This window comes from Mesoplodon mirus (genome assembly GCF_964341445.2).
Source record: "Mesoplodon mirus genome assembly, chromosome: 3".
In the NCBI taxonomy this organism is placed as follows: domain Eukaryota; kingdom Metazoa; phylum Chordata; class Mammalia; order Artiodactyla; family Ziphiidae; genus Mesoplodon; species Mesoplodon mirus.
In genome coordinates this window covers 131,998,083-132,015,782 of record NC_138978.1, presented here as the reverse complement: position 1 = coordinate 132,015,782, position 17,700 = coordinate 131,998,083, and the positions used below count along the sequence as shown (strand labels likewise).

At 33.8% G+C, this 17,700-nt stretch overlaps 1 protein-coding gene across 3 annotated transcripts in view; it reads right to left on the bottom strand.

Annotated features, from left to right (window-relative positions):
- Positions 1 to 17,700, bottom strand: part of AKT3 (AKT serine/threonine kinase 3) — a 391,924-nt gene that overhangs the window by 101,424 nt on the left and 272,800 nt on the right. For all 3 annotated transcript variants that reach the window (XM_082616001.1, XM_082616000.1, XM_082616002.1), the window contains one exon: positions 5,860 to 5,982. In XM_082616001.1, coding sequence (XP_082472127.1) covers positions 5,860 to 5,982 — 123 coding nt within the window. The remainder of the gene's footprint in view (positions 1 to 5,859; positions 5,983 to 17,700) is intronic.

Sequence of the window (17,700 nt, the reverse complement as noted above, 5' to 3'; positions counted from 1 at the left end):
ACCCTTCCACTGTGTAAAGGAAGAATAAAAATATTTACAAATCACCTTTCTTTGGTTCTCTCTCCTAAATCTAATGCTTTCCTTCCTCCTTTTCTTAACCATAAAAGGAAAAATGTATACACTGTAACTGACTGTTCAGGTACTCTCCATTATAAAACTTTATATGCATGTGTTTTATCTCCACTGTCAGTCTTAGCATCTAGGATTGAGAGCAGGGCATTATGTTTACGCTTAATGGATGCATCTACCAGCAAAAGCAATGTATGAAGTTAAATAGGAAGTCTGAAAGAAAAGATTATATATTCAAATCTGGGTAATGCTTACAATTTGTATCAGAGGGTTGTTTGTTATCTAATAGTTCATACTTTGAGGAGACAAAAATATTAGACATCCTAGAGTTTCCATTTAAAAAAGGCAACATTTTTTACCCAGTTGAATTGGACAGGCATTATTTGACAGAGGATCTTGATTTGGTAGATTTTGAAATCTTTTATCCTCTGTGCTTTGTGAACAAGAAACTATAGCAAGAAAACACTATGCTCCTTTTTCTGCTCTTGCTGGTGCCTAGAATAAAATTAAACTCTTCCTATTAGAAAGTTTAAGAGTTTTTAACTTTTAAGTTATTAAAAGCTTTCTAATATACAATTCATATATATTCTAATATCTATCTATGATAAATATACACACACATATATATATCTTTTAGGTATCATTTTAATTAAATGGCTGACACTTTGTGATTAAACAAAGGAATGATAATAGCAGTTCCTAAGGGCTCTGACAACTACTGTAGCAATACCAAAAACAAGACCCTTCACTCACTCTTACAAACCCTTTTTAGCACAGTTACATCAGTACCAAGACTGCCTCAGGCTCAAGAATGTAATAAGAAAGTCCTCCCCTGCACACTGCATATTTAGGTTTATGGGTATCCAAGTTGCAAATGTCACATGGCTGACCTGCAGGAACTTAATGACCATGGAATTAAGACAGTGTGTTGAAATGCTGAAAGAAAAACTTTGAACCTTCCTAAGATGGAAAAGAATTCACAATATACAACAGCAGAGATCCCATCTAGGTTGGGGTTTAAGAAAGACTACATTTAAGAATTTACTACACTTGAGTAACATAGCCCAATAGTATAAGTTAATGTTAGAGGTGGAAGGGGTTCTTAGTAGCAGTGGCTTAAAATTTTTATAAAAGAGGGAATCCAGAGTGACTGGTTAGAAGTGGGAGTTAGAGGATGTGTCTTGAGATTCTCTATGTAAAGTAAGCACACTGTTTCATTCAGACGGCTGGTTTACTTAGGAGCTGAGGAAGATTGCGAGGGCTGTGATATAAGGCTCTCTGAAACCATCCCTTTGTGCCATCACTGAGTCTTAGAAATTATCTAAATCTATCTGGCAGTTTCTCACATTAACAATGTAAGTGGTTAAATTAACCATTAAATTCTCTGATTAGGTAGAAAACAAGATTAAATTTCCCCAAGTAGAATACAGTAGCAATTTACGCATTTTTCTTGCCCCTCCCCCTGTCATAAACTCTTGGGAGAAATGAGTTCTTTTTTTTTTTAAAAAAATATTTATTTATTTATTTATTTTTGGCTGTGTTGAGTCTTTGTTGCTGTGCACAGGCTTTCTCTAGTTGCGGCGAGCGGGGGCTACTCTTCCTTGTCGTGCACAGGCTTCTCATTGCAGTGGCTTCTCTTGTTGTGGAGCACGGGCTCCAGGTGCGTGGGCTTCAGTAGTTGTGGCACGTGGGCTCAGTAGTTGTGGCACATGAGCTTAGTTGCTCCGCAGCATGAGGGATCCTCCCAGACCAGGGATGGAACCCGTGTCCCCTACATTGGCAGGCGGATTCTTAACCACTACGCCACCAGGGAAGTCCCAGAAATTAATTCTTAATGAAATTCTAGTATCAGTACCTTTGCAAATGTCCCTAATTCAGCCTATTCTATCCTTGGATGGCCATGGTCATTGAAAAGAAAGGTTATATTGAATACTTAAAAAAAAAAGAGCTAAGCAGAAAAGAAGTTTTCAAAAAATTTGTACTACTGACACAGTCTTAGGAGAGATTTCTTCAAATTTTTATGCTATCATAAAGCAACATCAGTTTTTCCTAAGTAATCACAAAGAATTTGGGTCCTTACTGAAGCAAAATTTAATATCATGACATGTATTGATAAATTATGCAAACTTACTTTTTAAAGTACAACAAAAGTTGCAATAATTTATCTGTTGCTGTGAACACCAAGTTATTAGGAACTATGAACTGATAAAATGTCTTAAATTAAATTGCACATGAAGTAAGGCTTTGCCTCTAATGATGAATGGGGCAGTGGCAAACAGGTACTGATTTACTTGAGAGGTGCAGCTACCATAAGTATCTCAGATGGATTTGTATTTGAATAAACACAAGGTCATTAGTAAGGAGAAGGCAGAGACAAATCTGAGACAAATCAAAGTGGGTACCTAAATCAGTTTTTGATAATGCTATTTTGAATATATTTTGTATAAATATATTTAAAACATTCCTTCTCTTATCTTTGGCAGCTTTATTCAAATTTTAGATTTACAAAGACCTCCTAGAATTAATCCAATGAATTCCCCCACCTAAAGTTCATTTCATCTCTAGAAAGGCAGAATGGTATAATAAAAAGAACATTATACCTGGAGCTAGGATTCATGGAATCCAATAATCTTGACTATGTCACCAACTTAGTCCATTACTTTGAGTAAATCCCTTACTAGGCTTCTAGTCTTCAGTGAGCTCAGCTGTAAACTATGGGTCAGCTCTAAATTTCTATGATTCTACATAAAGATCTCATTCTATCATGTGCAATATGGAAACAAACAACATGTATAAATTTTGAATGTCTGACTTTTCATATTATCCATTCTTCTTGGTGTATGTTCCATGGATTCTGTCCAATGTTATACATTTACTGAGACCTTTAACTTAAGGTTATATTAAAAAGTAAATAAATTTAGAGAGCAGAGGCCACTTAATTGTCTAATAAAGTTAGTGGTCTGTTTATATGGTAACTACATGACTGGTATTCATAGACAAAGTATTGGCACTGCGGCTTAATAAGTTTAGTTTAATTCCATCATCAGAAAGGATGGAGCAACAAAACTCATTAAATGAACTTCAATGTACCAATATGTTGATTCATTAATGAGAAATGATCAGTGGAGATACTGACCAAAACCATCCTAATTATATCATTCCTTAATCAATGCTAGCAATCAAGTGAGTATTCTTTTGTTTCTTTAGACTAATAATTCCATCTTCCAGCTTTAAGCATTTTGGATATATTACTAAGTACTTCAAAATTATTCTCATTTTCTTAAGTCCAGGAAATCCTCCCCCTTCTCCCTACAAACAGAATTCATAAAATATAAAGTGGGAATGGTCGGGGGGAGTAGATCAGGCAGAGAAGAGCTAACTACTTCTAAGTAAATTTGGAAATGCTATATAACTTATGTTTTGTCATACCATATAACTAAATTCTTTTTTAAAACTCTGGATTCAAGACATTTAAACATTATAGGATTATTTGGCCATTCAGACATCAGATATAGGGATGCTGAATTCTGCCATTCCTGGCTATAAAAAGCTGCAGGCTAAATACAATCATATTGTTGATTTATATCCATCTCTGGTCTATTTGGGCACTTAGTTCATCATCCCTGATATAGATATAGTTACACAGTTCATTTTTCCTAAAAACAGAATTTTATAGCTTCTTTAATCAATATGTTAAGAAATAAAACAGGGCCTCCCTGGTGGCGCAGTGGTTGAGAGTCCGCCTGCCGATGCAGGGGATACGGGTTCGTGCCCTGGTCTGGGAGGATCCCATATGCCGCGGAGCGGCTGGGCCCGTGAGCCATGGCCGCTGAGCCTGCGCATCCGGAGCCTGTGCTCCGCAACGGGAGAGGCCACAACAGTGAGAGGCCCGCGTACGGGAAAAAAAAAAAAAAAAAAAAAAAAAAAAAAAAAAAGAAATAAAACAATAAAGAAGATGTGGCACATATATACAATGGAATATTACTCAGCCATAAAAAGAAATGAAACTGAGTTATTTGTAGTGAGGTGGATGGACCTAGAGTCTGTCATACAGAGTGAAGTAAGTCAGAAAGAGAAAAAATACCATATGCTAACACATATATATGGAATCTAAAAAAAAAAAAATGGTTCTGAAGAACCTAGGGGCAGGATAGGAATAAAGACGCAGACATAGAGAATGGACTTGGAATTGAGGACATAGGGAGGGGGAAGGGTAAGCTGGGACAAAGTGAGAGAGCGGCATGGACATATATACACTACCAAATGTAAAACGATAGCTAGTGGGAAGCAGCCACATAGCACAGGGAGATCAGCTCGGTGCTTTGTGACCACCTAGAGGGATAGGATAGGGAGGGTGGGAGGGAGACGCAAGAGGGAGGAGATATGGGGATATATGTATATGTATGGCTGATTCACTTTGTTATAAAGCAGAAACTAACACACCATTGTAGAGCAATTATACTCTAATAAAGATGTTAAAAAATACATACTATATTTCATTGTCATCATGTAAAATAATATTTTTTGAGATAGTTACTTCTTAGGGATCATTCATAATACAAATGTATATGATAGTAACATCTTAAAATAACTTAGACAACTGCTTAAATAATTAGATAACTTAAGAATCACAGGTGTTTAAAAAGGAGTGAATGGGAGTGAGGGGATAATTGTGATTTCTATTATGTGCTATAATATGTAAATATATACCTTATTTCATAGAAACAGAATTTTGTAAAAGACTAGTATAACTTCTGTCTCTACAAATCATATTTTAAATGAACTAATACTTGATAAATAAAGCAATTCTGTGTCACATTTTAATAGGTCAAGATTATCATATGATTTACTTTTTAAGAAAGTAAGATGGTCACATTTAGAACTTGTTCAGAGTGTGTCATGGTACAAATTTCCTTAATATGACCAATCTAATTCAAAACAGTGTCACGAGAATTACTGCTACCTTTTATGAGTTACTCCAGGGGTCAGCAAAATATGGCCTGTGGGTGAAATCTTGCCTACTGCCTGTGTTTGTAATTAAAGTTTTACTGGAGTACAGCCAGACACGCTCATTTACATATTGTCTGTGGCTGCTTTCACCCTAGAACAGCAGCACTGAGGAGTTGCAAAAGACACTGTAAGAGCAGCAAAGCCTAAAATATTTACTACCTGGCCTTCACAGAAAGTTTGCCAATCCCTGAGCTATTCTGAGGGTCTTAACAGAAAGAAACTTGGAGAAATAAAGTCACTATTACTGATAAAACAAATACAGTGCTTTTTAAAATGGAAACTAAACAAATTGATAAAAGGCTATATTAAAATGCTTCAGGTATTTAAACCCACTAAAAATGTAATACCAAATCAAATATTTTCCTTCCCCCAAATAATCTTATTTATTATAAAAGTTTCTTCATAATACATCACAAGATGTTAGAATATAATAATGAATTTTATTTTAAAATGTCACTTGCAAAGTTACTTCACTTATAATCAGATGTTTAACATTACTCATTACACTTTCAGAAAAACAAAACTATTATTGGTAGATCATATTTGATCAGAGCAGTCAAGAAGAACTTATTTTGCATGTCAAAAACTTGGACATAAAAGAACTACACATTTATCAGTGAATGAAATTTCCTGTCAAATACAGTGAATCAAATTCTTAAACAGAGTGGTTTTATTTCCCAACTAAATCTGCTTTTCTCCAAACTGTGTAACTTTGTAATTACTTTGTGTTTGTCCCTACAGCCTCTGCAAAAACAAATTCTGATTACTTTTCTTTTTTACCTTGAGATCACGGTACACAATCTTTCCGGAATGTAGATAGTCCAAGGCAGAGACAATTTCTGCACCATAGAAACGTGTGCGGTCCTCAGAGAACACCCTCTCTCTCGACAAATGGAAAAACAGCTGCAGGGTAAACAGCAGGGACAGGATTGTAATAATTACTGATTTAGTGGGGGAAATTAACACAAACATAAAACACCTCTCATCACCATATTGTGATGATAGATAGTGTACTCTCAGTGGACACTGAGCACTCTTAGACAGCAGCTGGCTTATCTTTTCCAGGTTTCCAAGGGGAGACTGCGAGCTGTTAAATCAGCGCTTTAATCAATATACCAATCTTGTTTAAGGCATTCTGCTTGCTACCCATTTAACCTTCAGTTACCAGAGGAAAAAGTATGCATCATCAGATTACATCTCCCCCTCAGTATACTGTTGCTTCACTCTTTCAAGGATTAGGTATTGAGACTTTATTAAAATAAATGCACATAAGCATAGATGTAATATTTCTACTTAATTATCTGATTTACCCTTGATTTCAAAGAAAGGACTGCTGATTTGTGGAACCTTATTTATGTGAACTTGTTAAATTCTACAATTCTTGATTCATCATGATACCTCTAGAAATGTTTTCAATGTTTAAATCCATGTTTTCTGCAATGAGAAACTGTGAGGCTTTACATTTTCAATTTATTTTAGTAATGCCCAAAATGGACTGAGAAGCTCCCATTATTCCCCTAATAGTTCTCAAGGTATACTCTTCCTATTTCAATAATAATTAACTATGACACCAATCTTTTCTCATGTAATCACTTAAAACTATAAGCCCATCCATTTCCTGTTAACAACAGTCAACAAATATTTATTGGTTTCTCACTGTGGTCAAGCATGCAGCTCTCCATTTAGACAGCCTCTTTATTTAAGAAACTGCCTGTCTCAGCTCTCAGTTCAATAATGTATATGAGAAAGGAGCCGGTTTCAGTCACTATGAATTGACTACTGACCTTTTTGGGTACTGTTTCACTGTATTAAGAAATCTACCAAGAACAACAAAAGATGGTTCGCAGTGCTGAGTACACTGCCGAGTATCACAGTAGGTACTCAATACATGTCTTTGATTAAAGAAATGAACCAATCAGTCAATGTATCCTTGACTGCAAGATCAGAAATTAACTATATTTTCACATGGATTACTTCTACAAACTGCTTCTACAAATTTATAAGAATTATGGTTAACTGAGATTTGTTTCTCACACACCAAATCATAATTAAGGTAACATAAAAGAGGTTCTCTATAGATTCCATCTCCCCTTTTCCCACCTCCAACTTCACTTAAGAGTTTATTATTATTTTAAGATAAAATTTATGCATAACCCATTGTCATAGTAAAGAGAGGGAGGTAATATCATGTAACTATTGCCAAAAAAGACAGACTCAACATTACTTATAGTAAAACTAAAATGTTTGGCAGATAGTCTCTAAACTTTAATGCTCTCTACTATATTGTCATATTTTATCAAATCTAAGATGCTGTTGATTGCAACTCCACCAACTTTTTATGTTAATACCAAGAATTAAAAAATGAGGTCAATTAAAACTATGACACACCATCAAATATAAAAGGCATTCTGACTGAAGAAATGTTCAATGTGTCTTATAAATGACCAAATATACTATGCCAAAAATCAAGCCAATGTATAAAATTACTCAGGGATATGCTTCAAAATTCATTCATTTTATACAGGCACATACATGTCATTAATGCTCTACCATTCAAACAAAGACAGGAAGTAGAAAGAAGCATGGATCATCAGTAAAACCATTCTGAAATATTTCTAGGTCAAAGTGATTTCTGTCATCCTTTAATACAAAATATAACTAATTTTGACGAAGGAATCTCTGTGACCCAGATTTATGGTAGTCTTCTAATGATATGAAAATAGTGGTTAGATTTCTAAATTTTCTTCAAATGTCAAGCCTAGTACCCACTCATCTACAATACAAAAGATATAGATCTTCCCTAAATCAACATAATACATGCAGGCTTGTAGATCTTTATTTAGACCATAAATCTTCAATTTGTCTTCCAGCCAATTTCTGTAAAAATATCAGCTAAAAAAAAGTTACTTACGGAGAAGAACTTTATTTATTTCTCAGTCTGCTCTCCTCTGATGTCTACCCTTGCTACTTTATGGAACTTATTCCTGTTAACATAACCAAGAACCTCTCGTTCTGGAGCTTAGAACATCACTTATTACTCTCTCCTTCTTATAAACATTCTTTGGCTTTGGTACTACAACTTTCCTAATTTTCTCTGAATATTCCTTCTAAGTTTCTACCTTGGCTTTGAACCAACTTTCCATTTAGTGAGCATCAATTATTTTAAAGTCACTGTTATTGGACACTGGGAAGAGAAAAAGAGGGCATATAATGGTGATTAAGACATAATCCCTGACCTTAAGAAATTCAACCCGATGAAGGAGATATATGCACAGATAAAAAACAAGAGAGCTACGAGAAATTCTGTAATTCTAATATTAAAAATGCTTCAGAGGCAAAGTATGATTAATCTTTATTGGAATGATCTGAGGAGACTTCACAGATAAGGTAGTATCTCACGTTTTGAAGGATGGAGTTTTCACAAATGGAGAATATAAGGGAAGCATACAAAACAGTGCAAGTTTTATCCATCTTAATATTTTGACCATAGCCTAGTAATAGTACATCGACATAGTAGGTAATTAATAAATGTATGTGGAACAAATTAATCCCTCTTAATATCCACCTTAATATTTTGACCACAGCCTAGTATAGTCCATCAACATAGTAGGTAATTAATAGCTGTATGTAGAAGAAATTAATTCTAAAGAAAAAAAGTAGTAATGGCAAGGAAACAACACATAGGGAGGGCATGTAGCTGAAGAACAATAATACACATTCATGATAACGACAGAACTTAAGCAAAAAAAAAGAAAAAAACAACAAAAAAAAACCCCCACAAAGATGAGGCCAGATTGTTTAGGACCTTGACTGCCATGATATGGTTTAGAGATTAATTTTGTAGATAAGGAGTGTCAAAGACATTTGGGTGAAAAAATTTAGCATAATTTTATTTATTTATTTTTGGCTGTGTTGGGTCTTTGTTGCTGAGCATTGGCTTTCTCTAGTTGCGGCAAGTGGGGGATACTCTTTGTTGTGGTGGGCAGGCTTCTCTTGTTGTGGAGCATGGGCTCTAGGTGCACAGGCTTCAGTAGTGTGGTATGTGGGTTCAGCAGTTGTGGCTCGCAGGCTCTAGAGTGCAGGCTTAGTAGTTGTGGCACACGGGCTTAGCTGCTCCGCGGCATGTGGGATCTTCCTGGACCAGGGCTTGAACACATGTCCCCTGCATTGGCAGGAGGATTCTTAACCACTGTGCCACCAGGGAAGTCCAAAAAAAATTAGCATAATTTTAAGTAGACAACTCTGGCAGCAACTAGAGAATCAATTAAAAAAATCTGAGACTACAGTAGTCAGGTAAACAATTCACAAAGTGCAACAAAACTTACTGAACACCAATTCAGTACAAGCATTGTGAAAAAGCTGCAGACAAAATGAGAGGAAAAGGTACCAATCTGAAAGAATAGCACTATTTGGTTAGAACAACCAGATATATAAATACACTAAAAATATGTAGTTATAAAATAGAAAGCACACTTAAAGAAGTGAATAAGTATGTTTGATAATATAAGAAGTAACATTTGAGCTGGATAAGAGCTTCTGAGGAACATTAGTGCTAGTAACAGACCTTTCAAGAGAGTCAATATTCCAGAGGGAACTAGCTTGCACCATTTGGGCAAAGGCAGAGAGCAACAGTGTTGAAGTTTCCCTAAGGATGGCTGAGTGGGTGTTGCTGCCAGCAGTGAAAAGGAAAAGAATGGGGATGGGGACAGAGGAGCAATGGACTTTATTTTGACCTGTTGACATTTAAATAAGAACTTGATAGCACAGCTTCAGAACTATGGGACCAAAGGGTATAAAGGTAGATGTGTGAGTCATTTATATAAAGGATACTATTGACACCAAGGAAGCAAGGTATACCCCAGAAATTTAGTAGAAACTGAAAATAGAGTTAAGGTCAGAATTTTAGGGTATGACTGCACATAAGGACAGGAAAAAGAAGCAGAACAGCATATTAAGATAGAGTCCTAAAAGAAATACAAACAGAAAGAATACCTGAAGAATAAAGGAAAAGAAAGTTTCAGGAAGGAAATTAACATTTACCAGGCATAGGAATTAGGTCATATGTTACCTTTCAGGGAAAAGATGTCATACTTAGGTGGGCTAAGAAGAGAATATAAAAGTAGAAATGGTATGTGACTCTTTCATAAAAAATGAGTGAGATGAGCCAAGATATTATTGAAACAGAAGATTTTTGCTCAACATATTAATGCTCTCAAGAAAACTTCTGTCTGAAGAAATTGAGAGATACTATAAAGCTACAATTCATATGGAATAGGCATACAAATTAAAAGAAATATCAATGAAATCAGGTGGCCAGAAATAGGTTACTTCATAAAAATTTAGAATATGGTAAAGTTGATGATTACACATAAGGATATGAAGTACATGGGAAAAAAATGACCATTTCATAAATGGTGCCACAATATTTGCTTAACTTTGGAGAAAAGTCAGAAGAGTGTCATTATTGAACACACAGGCATTCAGTAGATATTTCAAAGAAGTCAGAGTAAAAGCTAAACCATACAATAACAAAGCTAACAAACAAGAGTGTAAAATATCATATTTGCAAATAACTGCTCTCCAGAACAATATGTAACACTCTTTGAAGGAAGATAACAAAATCTAAACACTCAAGTAAAATCAAAGTATCTAGTATACAATCAACAATTACTAGACATAAGAAGATGCAGAAAAGTATGACCCATCACCAATAAAAAAGTCAGTCATTAGACACAGACCTCAAAAATAAGAGATGATGGAATTAATAGACAGTAACTTTAAAGCAGTATAGGAACATAAAGAAGAGATAATGGGAAATAGAAATAAATAGGACGTTTAAAGATGAAACATAGAATATCTGAATAAAAATTTCACTAGATGGGATTAACAACAGATTAGACACTGCAAGAGAAAAGACAAATGAACAAGAAATCATAGCAGAAGAAAACTATATAAATTGCACCTGAAAAAAAAAATCTCAGCAACCTCTTGGACAGTGTCAAGGAGTCTAACATATGGATAACAGCAGATCCTGAAAAGGAGAGGGAAACATCTGCAAAATAATGCCTAAATTTTTCCAAACTAGGATAAAAAAGATAAATGCACAGACTAGGTATTTCAACAAAACTCAGTGAGATGAAAACTCACAAACATGCATGAATACTCAGAACATAACCAGTCAGATCACACTAAAATTGCTGAAAAAACGGTGACAGAAAATCTTTAAAAAATTCTGAAGGGAAAAAAAAAATAATACATATAGAAGAACAAATAGGAGAATTTCCCCAGACTTCTCCTCAGAAACTATATAAGTGAAAGGACAATGGAACAATATGTCCAAATTGCTGAAAGAAAAAAAACACATCCTAAAATTTTGCATCCAGTGGAAATATCCGTAAAGTATAAAGGTTAGAGACTTCTGTTTTGACCATGATATAAAATAAATAAAACAAGGATTTTCAAACATTAAGCATTAGGCTTCAAGGTACAGTGACTCCAAAGAAAAGGGAAACAAGGTGGTAATTATGGTTGTTCCAGCTTGCTGCCTGGAGCGACCATCCAGAATGTAACACAGGGAAAGAAAACCGAAACAGAACCTGTGGAATCCTTGAAGGATAGAGAGTTCAGAGACTGGGGAGACCAAAGTAGCTATAATTCATGAGGCAGAGAACCACAAAGAGGAGGGCTCCAGGGACCTGCAATGAACTGCCTCTGAGTCTTACTAATCAGCACATGTATATGAGGAAAATTCTGAGGTCAGGGAAAAGAGCCATTGGAAAGAATCAGGTGAAAAAAATCACAGGCTCATAGAGCTAAAAATACTTTTTGTTCTCACCAGGCAAAATGGAAAAACTTCTTAAGAAATGTTGCACCCACTAGAGTCCTTGAGGATACTGCCTCTATAGTGCAGCAGTATTAGTGTTAGAGCAAAGGACACACACATATGTCAAACTGATTTTTGCCAAAGGTGTCAAGGTCATTCAATGGAGCAAAGGATAGACTTTTCAACAATAGATTCTGGAATAACCAAATATCCACATGGGATAAAAAATGAACTTCAATCCTTAGTTTACAGCATACATAAAAATAAAAAAAAATCATAAACCTAAATGTAATAGCACAATTATAAAAGTTATAAAAGGAAATATAGGAGAAAATATTTGTCATCCATGATAGACAAAGATTTCTTAGATAGTATTTTAAAAAAACCAAAGAAGACAAACTGATAAATTGGATTTCAAAATTTAAAACTTCTGTTGCTCAGAAAATATCACTGAGACAATGAAAAGGCAAGGTACAGTCTGAGAGGAACTATTTATAATACATACATTTGGCAAACTATTTGTAACCAGAATATATAAAGAACTGTTATAATTCAATAATAAGATAACCCAATTAATAAAGAGACAAAATATTTGAACATACAGGTAAAAAAAAATGTATGCAAATGGCCAATATGTGAAAATATATTTAATATCATTAGTCATCAGAAAAATGCAACTCAAAACCAACTGCAATAATATACTTCTATATACACATTAGAATGACTAAAATTAAAAAGACTGACCATACCAAGAGTTGGTGTGGATATGGAACAACTAGAATTCTTGTGGCATTGATACTGGGAATGCAAAATGACACAACTACTTTGGAAAACAGTTTGGGAATTTTTCAAAATGTAAATATATGCTTATTATAAACTCAACAATTATACTCCCCAGTATTTAGCCAAGAAAAAAGAAAACTTGTACATGTATGTGCATATCAGCTTTATTCATAGTAGGCAATGACTGGAAACAATCCAAACGTACACCAAAAGCAGGACAGATTAAAAAACATTGATATAGCATGCTCATAACTCAGCAATGAAGGAACAAACTACTGAGACACAGATAATCTCAAAAACATTAGGCTGAGCAAAAGAAATAGAAACAGACATAAAAGAGTACATATTGTATGAATCCATTCCTGTGAAATTTTAGAATAGGTAAATCAAATCTTTAGTGTCAGAAAGCAGATCAGTAGTTGCCTAGGGCCAGGTATAGGAGCAGGAGATGACAGAATGAGACAGGGAAGACTGACTGCAAAGAGGCATAGCAGAACTTTTTGTGGCAGTGGAAATGTTCTGCATCTTTATGTAATGGGGACTACATGCATAGATGTTTGTCAAAAGTCATATAAGTTATGTATACTTAAAGTGAGTACATTTTACTGTATGTAGCTTATACTTAAGTAAAGTTGGTTAAGTAATGGAAACAATCTAAACGTTCAAAAATATAGTAAGGATTTAATAAATTACATCTGCATAAGTAATTACTAGGCAACTAATATGTATTTTACAATATTAAATAAAATGGAAATTATGGGCACAGTATAAAAACAGGAAAATCCATTAATATGGTAATAGTGATCATTGCTAGATGGTAAGATTTAGAGTATTTTTTTTCTGTTTTATACCTTGAAAATTACCTGTAATAATTTGTTTAATATCCATTTCCCAGAGCACTATACTTTCTTTAAATGTGAGACCATCTGTCTTCCTCATGCCACATACTAAGTACATAGCACAGTGACTAGCTTGTAGGACGCAGTCAATAAATAAGTATTTTATCAATTGAACTGAAATAACTTTTTGATGTTTTCTGCAATGTACATGTACTGTTGTTACTTTCATAATGGGAGAAATTTTATAAAGGTTTTAAGTAAACATACTGTTGATGCTTTTACTGATTCAGACTTCTGACAATTTTTTTTTTCTTGGCAGAGGCACAGGAGAAAGAGGAAGACTGCACAAGTGCTCTATAGTTTTGCATCCTCAGCACCAAGCCTAGCATGTAGCACATACTAGGTACCTAATAAATATGTACTGCAAAGAATAAAGTTAAATTAAAAAACACTTTCCAAAGAATTATTTATAAGGAAAATAAGGCTTAAAGTTTTGAAGGTATTTTTATTAGAAACATTAAAAAATCACATACAATAACTAAATAATCTTGTTTTTGTTAAAAAAATGAATTTTTTGCTCCTCAAGCAAGGAACATACCTTTAGAAATTTAAGTTCCTTTAGCAATGACTACATGTTTGTGTGTGTGTGTGTTGCACTTAGCAATGCTGTGGGAATATAGTAATGTAAATATTAATAGATTGCCTTAATGATCTAAATATACAAGTTTATATGTCATTACAAACCTGGAATGTTTATCTTTAAAATAAATTGTTATATTTTGAAAACTATGCAACAAACTTTTTTAAAAAATAAAGATCTAGGCTTAAACAACATCCTGAGAACTATCACTGCAATCTGAGACTTTAAATTCAATTACATTTTTTCCTGCAAATACTGTCTACACAAACTTTAGTCACTCCTTTTGTAATAGCAAACTATCAGTTAACAGAGAATAACAAAATATGCTCAATATGGGTCAATAATTGCAATGATTACATTCATTATCACAATATTGATTGAGCTTGGAACCTGAGTACCCTAAAGACAACTAATTAGTTAAGCAATGAGACATGGTAGTCTGTGCATTAATGCTGATTAACACATCCCTTAGGTTTACAAAAAGACCTAAGATGAAAAGAATGTCTCTAGCTCACATACAAGAAAACTAGTCAACAATACTGCCTTAGTCCATTTAGGATGTTATAACAGATTACCACAGACTGGTGGATTTTAAACCACAGAAATTTATTTCCCACAATTCTGGAGGCTGGGAAGTCCAAGATCAATGCACTTGCAGATCGGGTACCTGCTTCCTGGCTCACAGACAGCTGTCTTTTCACAGTGTACTCACAATGGGGAAGGAGCAACTGAACTCTCTGAGGTGTCCCTTATAAGGGCACTAATTCCATTCAGGAGGGCTCCACCTTCATGACCTAATCACTAGAAGGCCCCACCCTCCAAATGCCATCACACTAGGGATTAGGTTTCCACATATGAGTTTAGGGTGGACATAAAGATTCAGTCTGTAGCAAATACTATACTACACAATTGGAATGGTATCAGTTATACAATAAAACAAATGTTTAAACATGTACTTTTATAGGATCAAATAAAAGTACACTTTTAATAGGTAATTCATATTAGATCATATTAGATCATGTCTATCCTCTTCTCATGCTGAACTCAGTTTCTATGCATTTCACACAGAAAAATTAATGTAAAGTAATGTAAATTTACATTTAGTTTTTGAAGAAAGTTTCTTCCAGAAAGGATAGTGATAAAATGCCATATTTTAATAAATAGTTCAAAATTACATTTCTTAAAATACAAATTAAACCCTTAGGATGCTTCAGGAGAATTGAAAGGGATCTAAGGTCAGATGGCTGGACTCTGAAACAGTTGTTTGTTTATAAATTTCCAGCTAAATACCTCAAGCCTTATTTCTCTATTTCTTGCCCTCTTCTTACAAGTCTGAAAATGTAAAAAGAATTCTCGATCTAACTAGGTGCCTGATACCGGAAAAAGTAGCCTGTAAGCTGGCAATTTTTTTTTTTAACATCTTTATTGGAGTATAATTGCTTTACATTGGTGTGTTAGTTTCTGCTTTATAACAAAGTGAATCAGCTATACATATACATATATCCCCATATCTCCTCCCTCTTGTGTCTCCCTCCCACCCTCCCTATCTCACCCCTCTAGGTGGTCACAAAGCACCGAGCTGATCTCCCTGTGCTGTGTAGCTGCTTCCCACTAGCTATCTAATTTTTAAATAATTAATGCAAGGCATGAAAAGTTAAGGAAATTTTCTGGGATCAAGAGTCACCTAATGGAAATACTTCATAATATGGTAAGTATAAAAATAGTTCCTTTAAAATTTTTTTAAATTTTATTTCCATAATTAAAATAATTTACATTAAAGTATTTTGACTCTACTAACAAGATTAAAAAAGAGATTGCTCAGTTCTACCACATTAAATATTAACAGATTTTTCATTTGGAGAATAAAATATACTTTTAAAAGAGTAAAAATTCTCAAGGTAATTATTTTAAAATATTTAAATCTATTAGGATATAATGTGAAATATTTGGGCTATTTATGAAATATATTCAATACCAACACAATAAAAATAATAAACACTACAATTTTTGAGCATTAAGACATTACATTCTAACAACAATCACAAAAGCTACAAAATGCTATCTCTATATTATATTATAGATGATTAAATATAATAAATATAAGTTATTATTACTATCACAATAGGCACTATTTTTGAGTACTGCTACTTGTTGGGCACTATACTAAGGAAGTTACATGCATTATTTATTTATTTATTACATTATTTAATCCTCAGAACAATGTTATAAAATAGGTACAATGATTATCTCTATCATACAGATGAGAAAACTAAGATTTAGGCATATTACGAAGATTGCCTAGCATCACATAGCTCTAAGAGGTAGAGTTGAGATTCAAACTTAGGTCTCTGGTATCTAGAGCATATCTATTTATTATTCTAAGTACAGTTTCTATTAACTTGAGACAATAAATGTATAAATTATTCAATTAAGAAGAAATTTCATTCATAAGTCTCCTTTATAATTGCATAATATGAACTGCATGAGAGAAAGAACCTTGTATAGAGTACAGTTGCCTTCTCAGGGTCTAGAACTAGATAGGAATTCAACAATATTAGGCAAATTAATTTTAAAAATTAGATGAAATAAATTCCTGGAAACACACAACCAAAGGTCACTCAAGAAGAAACAGATAAAATGCATGCCTCCATAAATATATTTTTAAAATTTCACTTCATTGTTAAAAACCTTCCTACAAAGAAAACTCTTGGTCTCAAAATTTCACTGGTGAATTCTACCAGAAAATAGAAGAAGCAATGCTGTCTGACTCATTTTAAGAGGTTAGCATTACCCTGAATCCAAACCCAGAGACATTGCTCAGGGTAGGGAAGAGAAGGGACCCTACAGAATGATATTTCTAGTGAACAAAGGTTTAAAATTCTTAACAAAATTTTAGCAAACTGGGTTCAACAACATACCAAAAGGATAATACAACATAACTAAGTGGGATTTATCTAAGAAATGCAATGTTGTTCTAACATTAAAAAACCAAACAATGAAATTCAAGATATCAACAGAATAAAGAAGAAAAACCACATGATCATCCCAACAGATACAAAAAAAATAATTTGACAAAATTTTACATCCTATAATGATTTATAAAAAAAAAAAAGAAAAAGCTTAGCAAAATGGGAACAGAAAGGAACTTCTTCAACTTGTTAAAGGGTATCTATGAAAAACCTACAGCTAACAACATTCTTAATGGTGAAAAGTAAAAATGCTTTTGCCTTAAGATCCGGTATAAGGCAAGGGTGCCTGCTCTTACGTTGCTATTTAACATTGCTCTGAAGGTCTTAGAAAATCTACTGAGACTGAAAAAGAGGAAGTAAAACTGTCTTTGCTCCCATATGATGTGATCATCTACAAAGAGAATCTCAACATACTTAAGAACAAACAAACAAATAAACAAACCGAGCAAGGATGCAGGATTCAAGGCTAATAAGTAAATATCAACTGCATTTCTATATGCAAACAATTAAGATTTGAAACTTTAAACAAATCATTTATAATTTTAAAAAATAAGATAAATAAGGATA